Source organism: Vanessa atalanta, chromosome 13 (assembly GCF_905147765.1).
Source record: "Vanessa atalanta chromosome 13, ilVanAtal1.2, whole genome shotgun sequence".
Classification (NCBI taxonomy): domain Eukaryota; kingdom Metazoa; phylum Arthropoda; class Insecta; order Lepidoptera; family Nymphalidae; genus Vanessa; species Vanessa atalanta.
Window position 1 is genome coordinate 4,322,412 of NC_061883.1, and position 20,972 is coordinate 4,343,383.

At 31.7% G+C, this 20,972-nt stretch overlaps 1 protein-coding gene across 1 annotated transcript; it reads right to left on the reverse strand.

The window, feature by feature from the left end:
- Window positions 1-16,735: 16,735 nt before the first annotated feature.
- On the reverse strand, window positions 16,736-20,601 carry LOC125068338 (putative polypeptide N-acetylgalactosaminyltransferase 9). Its single transcript, XM_047677442.1, has 6 exons — window positions 20,575-20,601; window positions 19,889-20,039; window positions 19,306-19,472; window positions 18,465-18,629; window positions 17,028-17,485; window positions 16,736-16,933 (listed from the first exon to the last, which is right to left on the reverse strand). The coding sequence occupies exons 2-6, from the start codon at window positions 20,035-20,037 to the stop codon at window positions 16,736-16,738; spliced, it is 1,137 nt and encodes a 378-aa protein (XP_047533398.1). The 5' UTR covers window positions 20,038-20,039; window positions 20,575-20,601.
- Between the last annotated feature and the right edge of the window lie 371 nt (window positions 20,602-20,972).

Genomic DNA, 20,972 nt, shown 5'->3' on the forward strand with positions numbered 1-20,972 from the left:
GTGCCTGTGTGAAATGAATATCTGGGAAATGACACTATTAAAAATAAAAATAGTTTTACTTCCCACCCCATTGATCGTTAGATATAAAACGTGAATTGTTTGTAATTAGTAAATTTTGTAATCGATAATTTTTTATTATATTCATCGTAAAAAATATCGCTAAAATTCAATTATACCTAAAGAAAAGGCAAAAAATTAAACGAAATATTTATTTCGACGTGAATTTTTTACCTCAATTAAATTAAGCCGGAGATTTGGTTGATAAATCACAATTTCTTGTTTGGCGTAGCGTGTTGGCTTATCTGTAACGACGCGACGGCTTAAACTTTTTGAGATATAATTTTGATTATACAAAAATAAATAAAAAACTTGTTTTGACAGATTCAATTAAATTTAATAGCTGGCACTCGAATTGCCGTTAGTTTCTAAGTATCTAGTGTGATTGAATAGTACGTAAATTATCGATTGATGTAATAGAATAAAAAAAAAATTATACAATATTATTATTACTTCTCTCTAGAGTAAAGGCCTCCTCCAATTTTCTCCACGTAGTTCTGTCGTTCGCTTTATTTATCCAGTCCTCTTCCGTTGCTTTTACAATTACATAGAGCCACCTTTCCGCCGGCCTGCCTTTGTTTCTTTTGCCGACTGGGTTCTTCCATAAAGTCCTTTTCGGTCCACCTTTTTGGTCCACCTGCCTTCTTTCATACTTGCGATATGACTTCCATTATAGTCTTCTACTATGGTCTACAAAGCTATTATCAACTACTAAAGCGATTATCAACTTTGTGGTTTTTCTTATGTCTGTGTTTCTCTTCCTGTGTCCCAATTTTAGATCCAAAACAACCAAATAAACATACTGTATGTTAAAAATGGACAAGCAGCTTATGGCGCACATTGGAATAAAATTGATCCCTAATTGGTCATTATAATATAATTTGTCAAAAAATTTTGATCGACACTTCCATTTATATCTGCCTGTTTCGTATCCTTAGTTTTTCCCGCTCATGCTTAGCCATCACACATCACATCAGCCAAACCATCTTTCACCCACAACGATCTTCCTGTTTTTTATAATGTTTTTTTTTGTGTAATTATAAAGGAAGCTGGTATTGATGTTTGGCGGTAGAATATATTTCGAACGCATACATATAATACGGTGACCATGATAATCGGCTTTAGGCAATTTTATCTGTCAAGGTGTCGCGGATTACGTATTTATGGTGCCCTTCTGACCGTCCCCTTACCGATGCCTTCTATGTATTCTCAAGGGAATGTAACAAATTGCAATAACAACAGGAATAAAATTATAATAGCACTAGCCGGTTGTAGCCGACAAGATATCCCATCGGAAACAAAAGAACAACATACAATTCAACATCAGATATGACGACAAATCAACTCTGAAAACTTACCTACGATATTTAAGGAATTTATTTGCAAATTTTTACCCTGTGGGCAAACCCTACATACCTACCCAACATAAGTAGTGCGTTGTCATGTCATGACATGTCAAGTGTCAGTCAATCATTTAGAATAATTACTAAGTAGATAAAAGATAAAAAAAAGTTAAAAAGTTATGATAAACGCAGATAAAGCTTCGCTCTTTGGAACATCAGCGATATTCACATAATTCATTGTGGGTGATATCGTTGAAGTAATATCATTTGAAATAAATTCATACGTTTTAAATATTCTAGCGATTCAATAATAAAAAATAACAATTCACGCGCTGTTTCCGAGCTTTGTTTTCATTTGAATGTTGACTTTGCATTTAACAAGATTTCGAATGTTTTTGTGTAATCCCAATTTATCGCTATGAGCAAACAACTGAAAAGCTAAATTTATTAATTTGAACGAACGTTTACATGATATTACATAGTTGCATATTTTTATAGTCCGTGTTAAATTAACACAGGATATACTAACACATATATACTTACATTTTCAGCATACAAAGAGCAAATCCCACAAGGGAAGGTTGTTCTGCTTATCTTTGCGGCGAAGAGTTTGTATGATACTAATAATGGTTTTGGTTATATCTTTGTCCTATATAGTTGTACATTCATTTATTGCGATGAAACTTATGTGTTACTAACCAAGAGTCATATAAAATAATTGCTTACAAATAAATTTAAGCAGGTAAAAAATTCAAGCATATTTTGACCGCCAATACTTGACATGAGTTACTTTTATATTGTCAATGTCATATGAACAATGAGCCTCTAAAGCCTCTAAAAGATGTGATTCTTTACCCAATAATACGCATCGAAGGCGCTAGTGCCACAGAATTTTCACGTGTTTATGATTCACCCCATGGTCGGTAGCGATGGAAAATTTTGTAAATAAATCTGTATATGTTGGATGTAAATCTACCACATGTATTCAATCCATATAAGAGCAGCGTAATAAAATAAGTTCAAGCTCAACATAGCTCTAGACCATAATTATGTGCTTTAGCCCTCATTGAACTGATTTCTTAGATGATCACACATTTTGGAAATGAAATGATCGATACGATATAGAAATTTAAATAGTTGCATTGTAAGCGAAATTGTTAAAATAAGTTATAAATTTGTTCCGCTGAGTTTGTTTTGCCGGTTCTTCTCAGGTAAGGTCTGATTTTTACCGGTGGTAGGTTTTTTTGCCAATCAATAAATATAATATGTGTAAAGTCAAAGTCAAAGTCAAAGTCAAAAATCTTTATTCAATATAGAAGTGTTTGCACTTGCTTATTGATTGTCAAAAATCTACCACCGGTAAAAATCAGACCTTACCTGCTGAAATATTGAATAACGTCTTTAGGCAGTCATAATACAAATGCGCTAGTAACTCTGTCCGTCTCGTTGCTCTTTCACGATCAAACCACTATAACGATTTTGATGAAATTCGATATGAAGAAAGCTCCAAGGAATAGGAATAGGAACATAGTTTATATTTTTTTGCCCCATAAAACGTGGGTGAATCTGAGGATGACAACCAGTATGTACAAACAACTTCAAAATCCAATAGGATCATACAGCGGTCAGACGCAGGGGACTAGACCAGATTTCTAACTTCGATCTCAAACGGAATTTTTGAGAAAGACCCAATAACTTTTATTTTTCCAATCCGAGATTCGAGAATTCGCATTCAATTCAATATGCATTGCACAAATAAACTATCAAAAAGATACAATATTGAGATTATAATAAGTCTCAGGAATAAGAACGCGACAAGCTTTGAGGTTTTATTCCGTTTGAAAATCTTCTTGTGTGCGATGGGTTTGATAAACACATGTAATCTCATTGCTGTGGTCAGTAAACGTAGTCTGAAGTAAGTATACTTACCTAAGTATGGATGTTGTTCAAGAAATTATAAAAAGATAAGTATTAAAAAAATACGACAAACCATTTAATATAGAACGTCTTGGTTTATGTGAAAGCTTTTTTGTATTATAAAGTAGGTAGGCAATGTTAAGTGGTCACTATCCATAGATGCAATCCCATTCCTTACATCGCCACACACATACTTAGTCCCAATGCGAGCCATGGTGACCACTTCACATCAGGGTGCTCATTAGCCGGTTCGCCGACATATTAATTAAAAAAATATTTTTCAGACTCCTCTCCAAATGCCAACTTATTGAATATATGTTATACATTAATTGTCTATCTGTGTATAAGCTATTATTTGTCTTGTTTTGGTGTTAAACAGACAAACGTTCCTTAAAATATAATATAAGTATTGATACAAATAAAAATTCTTGTAAAAACCTGTTCCTTTGTAGATAATAATATCACCCGTAAATAAAGCAAAATAAGAACACAGGACTGCCCTTTGAGACGCTAAAGATTTCATTACTAAGGTAAAAGATATACTTATATATTTCAAACTGATTAAATACTTTTGGTTTCAAGTCAAATACGAGAGCCAAGTCAAACCATCTCGGGTTTAGTGCTTAGAACGCGTGCGTCTTAATCGATGATCCCGGGTTTGAATTCAGGCAAGCATGATATGTACTTAATTAGTGTTTATAATTCGTCTCTTGCTCGACGTCGGAGGAAAACCTCGCAAAGGAACTGTATGCGTCCAATTTCAAGGAAATTCTGCCACATTTGTATTCATACAAATCTGTTTCTATTACAGGTTACTAATTAAGTGTTAATATACATATATGTATTTCTAGATAAAATACATGGAATTAGTGTTCGATGATATTAATGCAGGATATATAGAGGTTATCTGTATTTGACAAATCATTTCATGTACTTTATATTATAATTTAAAAAAAAATAGTTTGTTTATGAGAAACGTTCATAAATTTCGATGTTTACTTTAAATGGAAGATTAAATTCTCAATAACAGCTCAAAGTATGAATGTGAGCAATGTGATCACTCTTGTATTTTAAGAAAGGGTGTAAAGACGTTGGTACTGAACTGTTACTCTCTTTCTAATCGTGTTAAATTGCCGTCCAATTACAAAACGAGAGTGTGCTAATAGAGAGTGACCTGAGAATAGCCAGTTGAACAAACATTTAAGTTACAACTTCGTAGGATAAGGGGAAGTGATTTCAACTCAACAATAATTTAATTTTTTTTCGATATTCTTTTCTTTCCTATAGTATTCATATAGTACTCTAAGTTTATGAAATAATATACGTTTTATATAAAGCAGGTGACGACCCGACGATGACTTGATATCGTCAAGTGTAAACCTTCCTAATAATTAAAACTTCATAGAGAAATATTTGTTATCAAAATTTCATATTAAGCAGATAATTTACATTTGTGTTAAGTTACTACGTGATGGTTTAATTTATGTTCGTGTAACTGTTTATTAAGCTACGTATATTCGCACTATTTACAATTCGAATAATGTGCAAATAAGTAAACTTCACGTTAATTTGTAACTTATGCAAATATAATCTACAATTCAGATCGACTCTTGACGTTAGCAAACTCTAAATATAACAATTAATTTGAAGTATTTTCAAAGTTTGATTTACCTATGACGTCATCATCCTTGTGTGTGTATGCCTGTATAATTGTACTGTTAGATTATAATCTATATCGTGAGATTTTGAGCTGCCGATATAAGATTCCTAAATGTATATATTCCTAATATACCTATCGTTACCTTGATCCATTGACCCTTACGAATCCGCTGCCGTCCACTTACTAATACTAATAAAACGGCACTTTTAGGTACGTCAATCCAAGCAAATAGAGATCAAACTCATAATCAAAGATTTCACATCGAGCGCTGCTATTAAAAAATCCTTAAAATAAATTCTTTTTGGCAGTCCAACTGTAGGGTCTGTACGGTAGCATCCAGACAAACGAGGCAGTAAGAACTCACGTATAATAAATTAATAAAACAGTAGTGAAATTCATAGCCCATTTATATTCACCTAGCTGGGCAAAAGTTTCCTCTCCTATTAGGAGATGGATTTGATGTTAAAATGTTCACATAAGACGGATTACAGTTTCATGTTTCATAGCAACGCTGTTCTTGCATCGTCTAACATATTTTTCAATTGTTATTAAAACATATTCCTTCGTGATGTTCCCCAGCCAACAAGATTATCTAAAAAAAACAACTAAAAACGTTTTGATGGCACTTTTGAGCCTTAAATTTAATTAAAAATTTCAACTCATCCATTTGAGTGAAATATTTCTAAAATAAAGTCGCTAAAATTGAACCACACCTAGGGGTGCTATAGAGTCAACGAACTCGAGTTTCTAATAATTTTGTCTATTAATAAAATCTTGTAATTAACAAGCAATATCATAGAATAATAAAAAATATACACATGTTTGTAAAGTTTTCCTTCATTGCTGAGCACGAGGTTAAGCCCATAAAAATGCAATGGTTCTCTCCTGGTTGAACCCATATTGTTCGGGTAATAACCAATGGGGCACCTTGGCTTTTGTTTGGCATAAATCATAGTATTAACTTAAATACTGTCTAATTCTACATCAATATTGAAATGAATCATATATAACTAATGTCAATATCGCGAGAGAATTTAACAAATAAATTAATTATAATTCGAAGGTATGAATAATGAAATATTCCGAAGATCAAACACACAAATGCACGGTAATTATAATAACGATGATCACGTCATAATCAAACTTGTCCCGTTCTCGACAAAGTTTCGGGATCATCTAATCTAGCGTCATCTAAACCTCGCTTAATATTCCGCGTCACACTCCTATCGATCCACAGATTAAGCAGTAATGTCTGGATAATATAGCAAGTTTTAAGCTACATTTGGCGTAGATCATAACTTTGGGTAATGATAAAAAGGGATTACTAAAAGCTACGCTTATAAACCTTTAATATAGCTGTAAACAGGCGTATCTTTTATATTAAATACTAGCTGAACCAGCGGCTCTACCCACGCAAAATTTGTAAAACTTAACCAATAGCAATCAAAACTGTTAAACAACATTTTACACATTTGAGTAGTCAGTTAGTTAAAGTAGACATACATTCTCCGGAATAAATTAAATTTCGTCTAAATCGCTTCAGCGATTTAAGCGTGAAGAGGTAACAGATAGAGTTACTTTCGCATTTATAATATTGGTATAGATTTATAATTCACTTTGTATATTCGATTGCAACCGACTTACGCTGATACGTTATTTTGGTGCGTCAACCCTATAATAGTTATTGTAAACAACATATTAAATATATTTCGTTCTTTTAATATCGTGTTAAGATTCAAGTTCTAAGGCAATGCGTCATCATGCCACCGAATGACTTTATTAAGTTAATTTCAAGAATGATGGCTTGTTACATGTAATTAGAATAATTCATACCTAATTCACAAGCGTGGTCTAACGAGCAAATGAGCCACTTGATGGTAAGTGGTCACCACCAACTTCAAAGAAAAAAGAACTCAGATATTATGTCCCTTATGCCTATAGTTACACTGGCTCACTCACCTTCTCAACAATACTGACAAAGAACTAACACTTACCCAAGCAAGTAGCAGTGTGTCTTTACCATCCGATACTGGCGCTGCAAGAATAAGTCATTTCGTAAATTATCACTGCACTGTCATTGAACTGGTTTACTTACCCGCCGTGTTCCAGAATATTACGTACGATTGCTGTTTGCTGGTTGTATAATTCAAGGTCTGGTAAGGTAATACACAACCCATAATACACATACTCAAAGAATCAAAGATAATGTTGTAAAGATATTTTTGAAGAGTTCACTAAATTGTAATTGTATTCGTTCTGCAATTTATGTACCTAACTTAAAAATATTTTTGCAAATTCGTATTCAAACCTCAAAGCGGAACTCGTTTGATCTTGAAAATTAACTTTGTATTTCTTAGCAGTCCTTCATTCGTTCGTTAAATTCTGAAGGGACGGTTTTCATTCAATTTAAACCTGTAACATGCCTGATGATACGAAAGTTGTCTATAATATAGACGTATTTCGATTATTATAAACATTTATATGAAATTCATATCTGTCATGTCAAAAGCCTATATTTAAAGCGACTGAAACAAGGAATCACTGCTTACTTACTAATACTATATACTAAATCATCTCCGTAACGCGGTGCACTTTTGGTATAGCTTTATATATATTGGTGTAGTCGTTATTCAGACAGGTATGCCAAAGAAACCTTTCCGCATATTTTATAAATATAGATTGTTAGCACTCGTCGTAACTATTGCGCTAACTAAAAAAAAATAGAAAAAAATATATTCATGGTACTGTAGGATAAACTATCGTTCCTCTATACAAACTTTTCGTTATGCAAACGTAATAGTTTGAATTTAAAACTCGTAGTCGGCATTGCGGGGTTATTGGCTGTTTGTAAATTATCTGTGCATTTTTGTTTTACTTTTTTTGAAATTGTTTTAATGGTGAATATTGCTGCCGTCTATTCCTGAATGGCTGCCTGAACTCGATCAACATCAACCGATATAAATTTATACAACATATTGAACGTTTTATTTGATTGCAGGGCACAGTGCTAGCTCGTCTGGATTGGTACCACACAGTATTGTTGTGTTCCTAGTTCAATGGTGAGTGAGATAGTGTAACTATAGACACAAGGGACATAACATCTTAGTTCGCAAGGTTGGTGGCATATTGGTGATGTAGTAAATTTTTAATATTTCTTACAGCGCCATTGTCTATGGGCGGTGGTGACTACTTACCATCAGGTGGTCTAGTTGCTATACCATAAATCTTTTGTTTTATTCTACTTATTTGCAGCTGGGACGAGTTACTATGAAATTGATTTAAAAAGTGTATTTATTTTCATGGTATCAACATAAAGACCAGCACAATCATATTTAGGATTAATTATAATTAATAGTCGTAAAATGTTTGTCTTTTAAGTTAGTATACTCTATTCAACATGATAGTACTATGTGAAAACGTGGTAATCTTTAAAAAACATTGTGAGTCAGAACCTCTATACTCATAGTTACTCCGTATTGTAATAACATTTTAAATCACTTAGTTTTAAAATTTTTGAAACATAAAATGTACATTACACAGCATTTAAGTTCTTTGTCGCTTTTGAACATACCTTATTAACATAATTTTAAACAAACTTTATACTCAAGAAATGAAGTTTTAATTCTTTGAAATAAAAAAAATAATAATATGTGACTTATGACGGATGCTACTTAGACTTGAAAGATACGTAAGTGTTCCGTATTTAAATGTATTTGTAAATTTTAAATAATTGTATAAAATTAAATTTTCAAATTGTAAAAAAATGTTATCAAAAATACGGAATTATTATATTTAATTGGCGCGATTTGTTCACACAATACCGCTATTTTTTCATTTGCTTCTCTTTTTACTTTTTTTTATTGGTTTGTTCCCGCGTTTCCTGTTCGAAATATAAAAATATATTCAAAAGTATTTTATTTTGGTATAATGGTAACTTGTCAGTATTTATAATATATTAGTTGTCTCCCGCGGCTTCGCTCAAGAAGCCTTTGTATGATATATGTACGTAGGCAGGGCAAAATTTTTTCCGATTTGTTTTTTTTCTCTTTTGCTTCATATTCAATTTCATTAATTTTAGTTCAGTAGTTTGGCCATGATTAAGCAGTGACTAGGAAAAGTTAATCGTAAGCAAGGATTGTAGCTTCAACCCTGGGCAAGCACCGCTATTTTCATAAGGAAAACCTCTAAGTGTCAGCAAATATTATGCCACATGTGTATCCCACCCATTATCAACTCGGTTAATTCTTGCGTGATTAAATAAGCACAACCTTCATACAAACACCTACATAATAAATTAAGGTTACGTGTGCGAAAACATTTTAAAATATCTCACTCGTAATAGTAAAGATAATACATGCATAATACTCATTGAAAATACCTCGTCCACTGCAATATCAGACGCAAATTATCAAACTGCTTCAGTATAATCGTCGAATGTTCCACAATTTCTAGCAGTAATTGGTTTTCAGACTTCAGCGAGATTCAAATTTGACGTTATAATGCAAAACGCTTTGTTTGTTGATTCAGTGCCTTTCCTTAATAGAAGCTGTCTTATTTCTTTTCGTGGGACTTATAAGTTGATTTCGAATATTTTTTATCGCAATATTCGTTTAAAATAACGAGGACAATACAAATAAGAAATGTATACCTATATACGTGTTAATATTGATTTTGTGTTCTTAACGCTTCGTCGTATTCAAATAAATGTTTTGCGGAACCACTGCAATTGTTAATCCCTAAATGAGCTTTAAAACCAGTTCGCACTGATGTACTCAATTGAAATGTAAACAGTACTCTAATGTTCTGAAGTCCTTAGATTGTGTTTTAAAGGGACATTTTATGCATATTAATATATAAGTATAAATGATATAATTACTTCGTTGGTTCATTACTATTGATTATAAAATTAGTTTTAGACCGTATGATAGTTGGTCCTGTGCCTAATAAGTCTCCAAACGACATCCTATCGGATTACGAGAGTGTGTGAATAGAAAGTGAGCGAGAGTGTACGGTTATATTCTCAGCGCAGTTTAAACTTTTTTGTATTTTTTAATTAATATTATTTTGAATGTCAATGACCTTTACTATTTGTAAATTTACGTAAATCTATTCTGGAGGTATTTAGCAAGAGGTCGCCAGCTGTCGTTTAAACGGATGATAGATTACTGCAGCACATGCCGGTCGTCTGTTTTGCTTCCGCCCCTACAACGATCTCATCTGTGCAACTGCTAATTCTACAATGGATGTCGATGCGTTTAATATTATGCGTATTGAATTTATTTGTCTTTCATTATAACAATCGAGATTTCATATTACACAGATTATATTAACTTGTGTAGGTAAACATATTATAAGGGTCAAAAATTAAGATGATTTTATAACACGCCCTAAGCATACTTGCTTTAAATAGCTATGCTAAGGCGTGTAGCCTTATATTAACTTGCTAGAATATATTCTACTTATAGGTGTGAAATAGAAATGTAACTACATTGTCATTATCAAATATTTTTAAAATATCAAATCATGTGCAAAGTTTCAGGAGTAAAATTTCAAAACTGAAATTAGATAAACGCGTCAGAATATTTAGAAGATGAATAAATATTATCGTAAGCAGGGCGGGGTTTCTCTGAAAAGTATTAAATAAATTATAATTTTGACTTTAAAAAAATCAACATAACTGATGCCACTTCACTTAGCTAAAAATATACAAAAAACATCCTCGTAAAATTCTTAACGAGAAAAATTGCAAACAAACTTAAGAGGAAAATAGACACGTTGAATCACAAAATGTGAATTATATTGTCAAGTCCTGTTAACTTTCCACTGCTGGGCTAAGGCCCCCTCTACCTATAAGTGGAAGCTTTAGAGCATATTCCAAGACGCTCCTATAATGCGGGTTGGATGAATATCCAAATACAAAATTTAATTGAAATTAGATTATAAGCAAGTGGAAATTCAACAATGATTGTCTGGATTTGTACCAGCAAACGTCGGTTGAAATGTATGGATTCTAACGAAAGTGCCATCTCAACTCAAATACACAGTATTTTTTTATAAGGTTTAGGTCGGCCGACGAGCAAATGAGCCATCAGATGGTAAGTGGTCTTAACCGCCCATACACAATGGCACTGTAACAAATAACAAGCATTCCTTACATCGCCAATGCGCCACTAATCTTGGGAACTAAGATTTTATGGCCCTTGTGCCTGAAGTTACACTGGCTTACTCACCCTTCAAATGGGTACACAACAATATTGAGTACTTCTGTTTGGCAGTATCATATCTGATGAGAGAGTACCTACCCAGACGAACTTGCACAAAGCCCTTCCACCAAGAATAACAAGAAAATCTTTCTACTTTATTTCAAAAAGTATTATTTGTTTTGCATCAATATCCGAAATCCATCTTGATTTATTTTTCATTTTACTGAGAATTATGCGACGACTAAAATTTCAAGTACATTGCAATAGTATGCCAAAAAATATATATCTTTCGGCTGTTAAAATCAAACTACTTAGCCTTGAAGTAACAGTGCCTCCGTTTTATTGAGGGCTATTGACTAAAGGGCTGGGTCATTTTTCACATATAACATCGAAATTGCGGTGAAATGCTAATATCGTTCTGGCCATTATTGCTCGTAGTCATTATCGTTACAGTAAATAATGTTTATATATATATATATATATTTATAAAATATTATAGTTATAAAATATTTTACAATTTTATTCCAATAAATGAACATTATTTATTTTAAATGAAAGTAGATAGGCTGTCTCACCTCCACCCAAAGACTGCAAGAAATATTAATGATCTCTTACATCGTCGATGTATCTCTAACTAAGATGTCATGTCCTTTCCGCCCTATGGTTACACTATCTCACTTAACCTTTAGATCGGGACACAGCAACTTGAACTCCTAGAATCCATCCTCGGAGTTTATGTAAATTATCTATTTTTAACGCATTAAACATTCAGAGAATTATTAGAAGTCAGTGCTATTTATAAATATTGACTTCACTGTTTGAAGACGATATTAAAATACTTCTTTGTGGTTTTAGAATACTGAGATATTACGTTTAAAAACATATTAACTTGATAGTCTTTATATACTGGTTTATTTAATATGACATATATATTCATATACATACCTATATTTAATCTATAATAGTGACAATAAGTAATATAACGGGCGACAGCTCTTGGATTAATTCGCATTTTAGGAGTTTGTCCTCAGGTGATAGGTAGTCTCGATCCTCGTGGTTAAAGCTTACTTCATTACGAATTTCATCTAATTCGATTAAGCAGTTAGTTAGTGAAAGAGCAACAGACAGACAGAGTTCTTTCGCATTTATTATATTGGTATAGACTTTTACGGTCACTAGCTTAACGCTAACCCAGTTTGGGAAGATTTTTTTATAGACAGTTTCCCTGCCACCACGTAGCTGGTTGAAGAACTTATTTGGTCAAAAAAAATTGTGCTTCACAAAAAAAATCTTTAGTTGGCTTTTGTGAACCAGTTGGTTGTGAAATAAAAATTCAATATATATTTTAACGTAGCCAATTAATTAATTCAAATCTTCTATATCTATATAACGCAATAAAACATCTTCAATTATGTAATTGTTTAAAATTATTATTATATCTATTTTATTTATTTTGGTAGTTGTTCGTGGGGTAAATTATCTTACTACTATGTATTGCTGTTTCGTGGTAGTATATGTGTTGTGTGGGCGGTACTTAGGTAGGCGTTGGCTTACACAATACCCTACGACCAAGGAAATAAATGACAATAATAATATTACACTTTGATTATATCTTTTGGTAAAACAGCTTTATGAGCGATTACTCGCTTAAACAAAAAGATTTTGCAATAAATTGAGTTGACTTTAAATATATATGACAACATACAAAATAAAACAACTATTTTGTCTTGATAAAACGTTTCTAAATATATATGGTACACATAATAAATGATTCATGTTTAATAACAATATAATCTGAGTTCTCTTCCAAAATGATTTAACAGATTATGGATAACCCAATCCAGTGAATAAATAATGTGGCTGATTTAATAAGAACTTGAATAGAGATGTGTATTAAATATTTGTCTCTTTTCTTGATGAGACAAATAAACATACCTTCTTACGCCACATTCAGATATTGTCTCAAAAATATCTTTTTATCGAACCCATACAAAACCAACATTGACAAATACTCTTGAACCTCAGTAACTTATTTTTATGTTAACAATAATTTGACCTATACGTATTTGTTGATTAAAAAGTTAAATTAACAGCTAAAACACGAGCGAAGCCACGGGCGACAACTATTTTATTATAAATGAAAAATGTATTCATCATGTCATAATTTAAAGAATGTAAAGACGTAACATTTTCTAAAATTAATAATGTTTTAAAAAGTAGTTCTTGCAACGCGAATGATATTTCGATGGTCTTTTCAATTTAAGATATAATATCTCATACGATTCTATACACACGCGTTATGTACATAAAAAATACACCCGTCGCGCGGCCCTCGCTTTTTTTACTTAGCCGCATATTACAAAGACGTACATACACATCGCCCAGGGCACCCGCCATCTTCTTTTTCGCAGGCCTAATGTTTTAGTTTTAATTATTATATAAAAAATTGAACTATCATTTAAGATGATATATCATATTACTATATTTTTTTAATATTTACAGTTATAATATTATCTTTAGTCACCAGTATCGTTAGCAATGGAGTTCTTAACCGGATATCAACGATTACATTTGTGGATCCGTCGTAAATCTCCATCCAAGGAGAATTTGGAAACTCCCCACTGTTCTCATTGGTGACTTTTCCGTTTTCTCTAGAAATAATTGTATAATCCATGTTTAAAATTTTCAATATAACTTAAACTTTAATTGATAATTTTGACAACGGTTATTAAACACAATGAGAAAATTACTCCTAGATACAAAGACAAAAAAAAAGATTTTATATAATGTTAGTTAATGTTAGTTCACGTCACTACAATAATATTTTTTCAAGTTCATAACGAAAAGTAACTAATGTTGATCGTGAAATCATAAATCATTAATACATTATACCCTCTCTCATGGATCACGACACTGCGGATGGCGTGATATACGGTTATTTTTACCAATAAAATATTTTTGCCAAATACCCATCACTATCTAATGGTAAAAAATATTCGCAATTAATTTCAACCTAGCTAGAAAATATTAATTTAAGCTAGGTTGTCTAGTAAAAATAAATTAACCAACTTGATTTTAGTAATTTTTTTTAATTAATGTTACCTTCTTGAATACAATAATGGTTTTATACATGCACATTATTTAAAAGATTTTGATCATGTGTAAGAACCTTCTACTAAAATGAGAGGAGGATTTAGCTCAGCAGTGGAATATGTACATCTTATAACTACTTAATACTACGACTTACAACTATAAGAGAGAATCGGAATAGAATTGCCAGTCAGCTCATAACTTATACTGTTTATGACAAAGTTATTTTTGAAATAATTACCGCGCGTTATAATAATTTCGCGCTATTCGAGACACAGACATTTATTATTACAAGTCAAAAATTTGAAACAATGCAAAAAAAGCGCTCATATTTAACCCGCAAAAACATTTTTCAGAATAAAAACGTCCATTTTCTTTAATGTGGTAAAACCTAAAGAGAGGACGAATCGTACTTTATTTTCATTACAAACTTTTTTATTTTTGAGGTAAATATTTGGTATACGAAAGGCGTATATATTTTCTCTTTTTGTTTTATTTATACTTCGTCAACGTGACTCTTGATTTATGTAAATGTTTTTATCTGATTTTGTATTCTTTTGATTAACTGTTTTTTTACAACATATATTGACTTCTCATATTTCAATCAAAAAACTTCCACGAATATAAAACTTCTATATCGTTTCATATAATAACTGTTTGTCCTTAATTATATAATAATGATAAAATAATGATGTTATTCTAAGATATTTTTCAGCGTTTGCCAATTAGTTGACAGCACTTCCCGCGTATTTTATCACGCGTTTATTGAATTACCTTATAATATTTCTATATTTCCTAACATAAAAAAACTAACAAATCTAAAAAGTATATATACACAAAAACAATCATAAAAGTATATTACTGCTTATATTACAAATATTCTTATCATTCGTCTCATCGAATGCTTAAATTGAACTGACTGTTTTTTGGGCTCTAATTTGAAAATGTAAGTGGTCCGAAACTCACTTGCGGCTCTTATTTCAATTTTATATTAATTTATTTCTTATACTTAATAGTCTAAGTAACTATTTAAAACTTGAAACACAATATCACAACATTAATTATTTCTTGACTATTTTATTTTAACATGTCTCTTAGCATAAGTTTGTAATTCCGGAGATAATTTATCAAATTTAAAATTTTCCATTTTCCACTTCTGAGAATTGTCACCCATACATCGTTCCAGTATTACTTGTAGACCGGTTTTAAATCTGGCTACTTTGAGACAATCTCCAGTATGCATGTGACGAATGTATTTTGTCTGGAACAGTAATTTTTATTCTCGTATTTTTTACATTTACAATAGACCCTAAGAATAAGTAAAACTGAACATTCAATGAATAAATATCGGTACATAAAATCATTTGTCGTAACCGACAGCCAACGCAGAGCTATAATTACTGAGTCTATAAAGCTGACATTTGGAATATAGGTATTTTATAGCGTCTAACGTATTCGCCACGAAAGGGTTTTTGGAAATTTGAATCATGATATATTTTTGTTACCCACCTCAGTTTCATATACCCATATTTGTGTAACGGCGCCATCTTGACAGTTAAACAATGTCACAATGCTAAAAAGATAATCCAAGCATAGATGGTCAAACCGAATTTTACCATCTGCCGTGTAAAGCCAGAACTGAAAAAATGAAGTTTTTACAATATAGATTAATTTTAACAAAAAGCTAATCAAAAAACAGTACCAGCTCTTTTAGTAATATTTACCTGATTGCCTCCTTGATGATGGCAAGGTAAAACGACGACGGAATCAAGAGAAGACGTCGATGGTGACACCGATGAAGAATCAAGGCAAACTGCGTTATTACGAATATTAAAAATCTGCGAATATATAAAGTGTGTGTATGAAGGCTATGAGATTCCAAATTATATCCTTATTGCAAAATAATATTAATCTATTCAAAAACATTTTCTTCTCTGTCCATTGGTTATTGTATTATTCTGAGCTGAAATTCGGTATTTCTACATAATTTTTATTACGTATTTTGAAATTTACTCGTTTCGTGTTACTTTTTAGGGTGCTAAATATATCACAATTTATTATGGAATTGTCGGCAGAATAAACTATGACACTATAAGTCTCTCGCTTACAGATAACTCAGAGTAACTATTTAAGAATTCAATGAACAAAAAAAGCATTGGATAATTGTATCAGCAGCTCAAGAGGTATGAAAAGAACTCTGAATAAACTATAAGCCTGGTATTAAAATGAAAGTATTAAAATACCGTCTGACAGACTTTTTGACCCGATACATGCATAATTGCAAGCGAAAACAATTTACAATACAATTTAAAATGAAATATATTTAGTTTTACTCTTGTAACACTTTTAAGGTTCCATTTTTATCTCCAAATTAAAATGAGGATAGTCATGAGACTCACTGAATAACAAAGTCAATGGGTCAGAAGAAAAATGAAATTGATGACCTCCTTGTTGCTTCGAGTCCGCTAATTCAAATGTACCTGTCCGCTAGCGGCATTGTTATTGGATATCTTCATTTCAGGATACACGATGCGTAGATACCAATCGAAGGATTTGCATTTTAACTTTTCTCGCAATTCTCTTCTCTTCGAAACGTCTCCATAATCACCTTTCAAATATCCAATTCTTTGAAAATAAAAATTAGCATATTCATCAAGCCACACCTGTTATGAAATTAAAATTCCTCGTGTCAAACAATTACTTCTAATAAAATACCAAAGATTTTCATAACATAGGGCCAAAAAATGTATCGGTTACCTCTGCCAATCGTACTGAATTCCTTTTCAAAGATCCTTTTGTCGTATGGTAAGGAAATTTATCACGAAAAATGTGTCCCACGTGAGAACATGGAATGATCTCTAGGGAACCACCGCACATCCACACTTTAAAAGATAACTCTAAATTTTCTCCACCCCATATATCAAATTCTTCGTCATAATATCCCAATTCTTTAAAGAATTTGCTACCAATGGCAAATAGACCCCCTGCTATAGTCGGTGTCTTGATTGGCTCAAAAATATTTTGTCTTTGTGCTCGTATTTTATGTGGTATTGATCTCCATATAAATTTTAAGTTCCAATTAAACCCACCTATCTGAAGATACTCAGGGTCCTGAGGTATATATTGAAATGTTGTTGTATCGATATGATCAATTACTGGACTTACAACAGTTTTTGGATTTTCAGCTATTCGCTCTAATAGAGGCTCTAACCATCCTGAAAATTTCGATAGATTTATGTTTTAGTTTATTTATGATACACGTAGTGATGAATTAATTCTGTGCTAAGCAAATAATGACTTACTTTTTTAACAAAGATAATAGAAATGTGTTTTTATAACAAAGTATAAAGAAAATAATTAAAGCAAATAACTGATCATGGACAAATATTTTTAATGATTATATTAAAAATATTTTAACAAACATCAAACTAAAACGCGCGATGCTTACAGTGAGATTTATCAGTACATTTGGTGGAAATTGATCATGTTTGATTTCTGAGCCAGGGGAATCACTGCTGGTTCAAAATTCCTTATTTAAACTTTTGCTTAATAAAATAAATGAACGTAACCAATGAACTAACTAAAATTGGCTCATTTTAATTAAATATCGCGTAAAACTATACCGACACTACACTGAAAGTGGAATAAGATACATTTAAACCAACTTCAAAGATTAGAAAAGTTCAGAATTCGTCGGATTAGGTTATTTTTATGCTGTTTTAAATAAAGAAGTAGCACGTTGTTCGTAGCACCAATTTTTGACAGTTTCGTAATACATATTATAAAACCAAAGGTATTTAAAAAATATCAGAGTATATTCTGCTTTTGTTATTATTTTTAATATTTATTATTTTATTTTTTTTAGCATTAGCAGCCTGTAAATTTTCCCACTGCTGGGCTAAAGGCCTCCTCTCCCTTTGAGGAGAAGGTTTGGAGCATATTCCACCACGCTGCTCCAATGCGGGTTGGCAGAATACACATGTGGCAGAATTTCGTTGAAATTAGACACATGCAGGTTTCCTCACGATGTTTTCCTTCACCGCCAAGCACGAGATGAATTATAAGCACAAATTAAGGACATGAAAATTCAGTGGTGCCTGCCTGGGTTTGAACCTGAAATCATCGGTTAAGATGCACGCGTTATTTTATTTTCTTCATCTTAACATTAATATAATAAGTTTGTAGTTTTATTACCTTTAGTACATTCGCAATGGCTGTCAAGAAATAAGGCGACTGGCGTTAAAACCCGCTTCATTGCTATTATCCGTGCTCGAATGAGTCCTTCTCTTCGTTTTGTACGGATTAAAATTATTTTAGGTATTTTTTTAACGAATTCTTCCAAACGACTTTTGAGATGAGCTAAAAATATAACAATAAAAAAAATATAATTTGTTTTATTTTTATTTATTATGTTTTGTCTATTTTTATTCTTTATTTAAAAAAATAAATATTTCGTATCAATGATATAATTATGTATATTAACTATAAAACTGTGACTGTGAATCTTAAGAATATTATTGGTCTAAAATGGAATAAAAAAAAATCTAAATATATATTTTACTCGTGCCTTTGCACTTAAAATTTCTCTATGAAAAAAAGAAAATATATAGAGATAGGTTATTCTTATACTACGTAAAGGAAATACGGAATGATAAACACAATATATGCCTTTGCTTAGGAGGTTAAACTGCCTACTTGATCTGGTAGTCAGCTTGTCATGGCCTGGATTATATCCCCAGGTTGGGCTAATTCATTTTTTGTCAAGAAATTGTTACCATTAACCCCGAACTGAAACGCTAAAATACACGTTAAGTCGCTTTCGTTTAGTTGAACTGAACTTAAGTTATGTCGTTTTTGATGTCCCTTCGTGAGACACTTGTGAGCTATAGTATTCCAAAGTCCTGCTTAGATAATTAAACTGTCATGACATTGGGCGCCGTGGCCGAAATGAGCCAAGATGACATACTCGTTTCACAGACGTTTTATTTTAAATAATTATACCTGGTTAATGCCTTATTAAAAATGTATTACTTACACATTGTAGAATAATCATCAACCAGAATGATCTTCGCCAATAGATGCTGTGGCGATCTATTTATTACAGAATGTATGGTGCGTAAGAGAGTTGACAAAGCTTCATTATGAAAACAAATGACCACAGTTACTTCTGGTAAGCTATTTGATAAATTCCTTTTGAGGCACCTTAAATTAATCAATGTACAAATCACAAGTTTGATCGAAATATTATTCAATTACATGAAATAAATTGCTTTTTAATCGACTTCAAAATGGTGGAGGTTCTCAATTCGCGAATATTTTCAAATGTATGATCGGGCTGTTATAACTTTTTTGATTATGAACCGATTTTGATGTTTGTTTTTCGCGTTTAGTTCAGCATAAATTCGTTTCATTGATATAATTCATTGTTAGGCTTTAATTTGAAGCGTATATTTAGGTTATATTTAATGTTTGATCCAACAGGTAAGATAAAATAATTAGTAAAGGAAAACACGATAATTTTTTTTTCATTCGAACCGAAATTAGTGTTCAGCTCTTTATATTAAGCAGTGAGTATATCATTAATCACTGCCATATCAAAGGTTCATTAAAGGTCGTACCATTCGTTTCTTAAATCCGGTAAAGTACGGTCAACGGGTATCAGATCACTAACGAATTGATTAAAAGCATTATCTTCCCATCCTTTCTCAATTAGCATTCGCATTGGGCCTTTGACATTGTCTTTTACATGAACAGCATTCCCGAGCATACCTGGAATTTCGTACATGTCCATATTTATAGCGCAGCTAATTACAAAAAAAATAGCTTTATTTGAAAAGACTTTTGACGCCACTGTTCGCTGGTCTTTTGATGAGGAATTATAGACTTTTGATGATCAACATATCGAGCTAAGGATAAACTGTCAGTGCCAAATTTTATCAAAATTGATCAATCAATCATTAAAAATATAAAATGTTTTTTATGGAACTCCTGAGATTTTTTTTTCATACGATACACATTCTGCAAAAATGAATCCTCGAAATTACAGCGATAAAATTTTAATTATTTGAACAAGCAGTACGTTTGCTACTCTTGAGCTTAAAAACATATATTTTCTGCTGCGTTTTAAGCTAAATATACAGCTGCAAACTCGAATATTTTCCTCTTATAACGTTGCTCTAATGATATCTGCATTCCCGGTTATTGGCGTAGCATGAAACTGCAGAAATTCTTTCAGTATAAATATTTATATACATATTTAATCTTGTTAAGGCTGTTTGTATAAAATTTCTAACAAGCTCTTTACCTAACGGAAACTCCTTATTCTTTATTGCTGCTAACCTATCTTGATACATTGTATGAGAGCTTCTTGTACCCAGAAGTTTCCAAGCTGTAATAGTAATAATAATGTCAATTGTTACTTTGAAGATACTTTTGATTTTATAAGCGTTATGTTCACTTTAAAGAATCTTCACTCTAATTAAGTTCTACTACATAGTGATTTTGAATATGTTTTTTTTTCAATAAATAAATATATTTGTAGAAGATGGTGTTTTAAAAACAGTCTAGTGTCAATGATGCAAAGACAAATTTATTTATCAGTGATTTTTTTGTGTTTTCAATTTATCTCGTACTGGAAGAAATGTATCTAAAGACTGATTAGATTAACGATATAATATATTATTGTCTGGATAATAAATATAT

Bases quoted from the DNA above. Each gene is read 5' to 3' on its own strand.
- LOC125068338 (XM_047677442.1), bottom strand. From the start codon at position 20,037: ATGCTCGGGAATGCTGTTCATGTAAAAGACAATGTCAAAGGCCCAATG. The intron at 17,486-18,464 runs GTAATAAAACTA...CGAAATTTTCAG, and splicing joins CCATTGCGAATGTACTAAAG to GATGGTTAGAGCCTCTATTA. The intron at 16,934-17,027 runs GTAACCGATACA...ATTTCATAACAG, and splicing joins ATTCAGTACGATTGGCAGAG to GTGTGGCTTGATGAATATGC.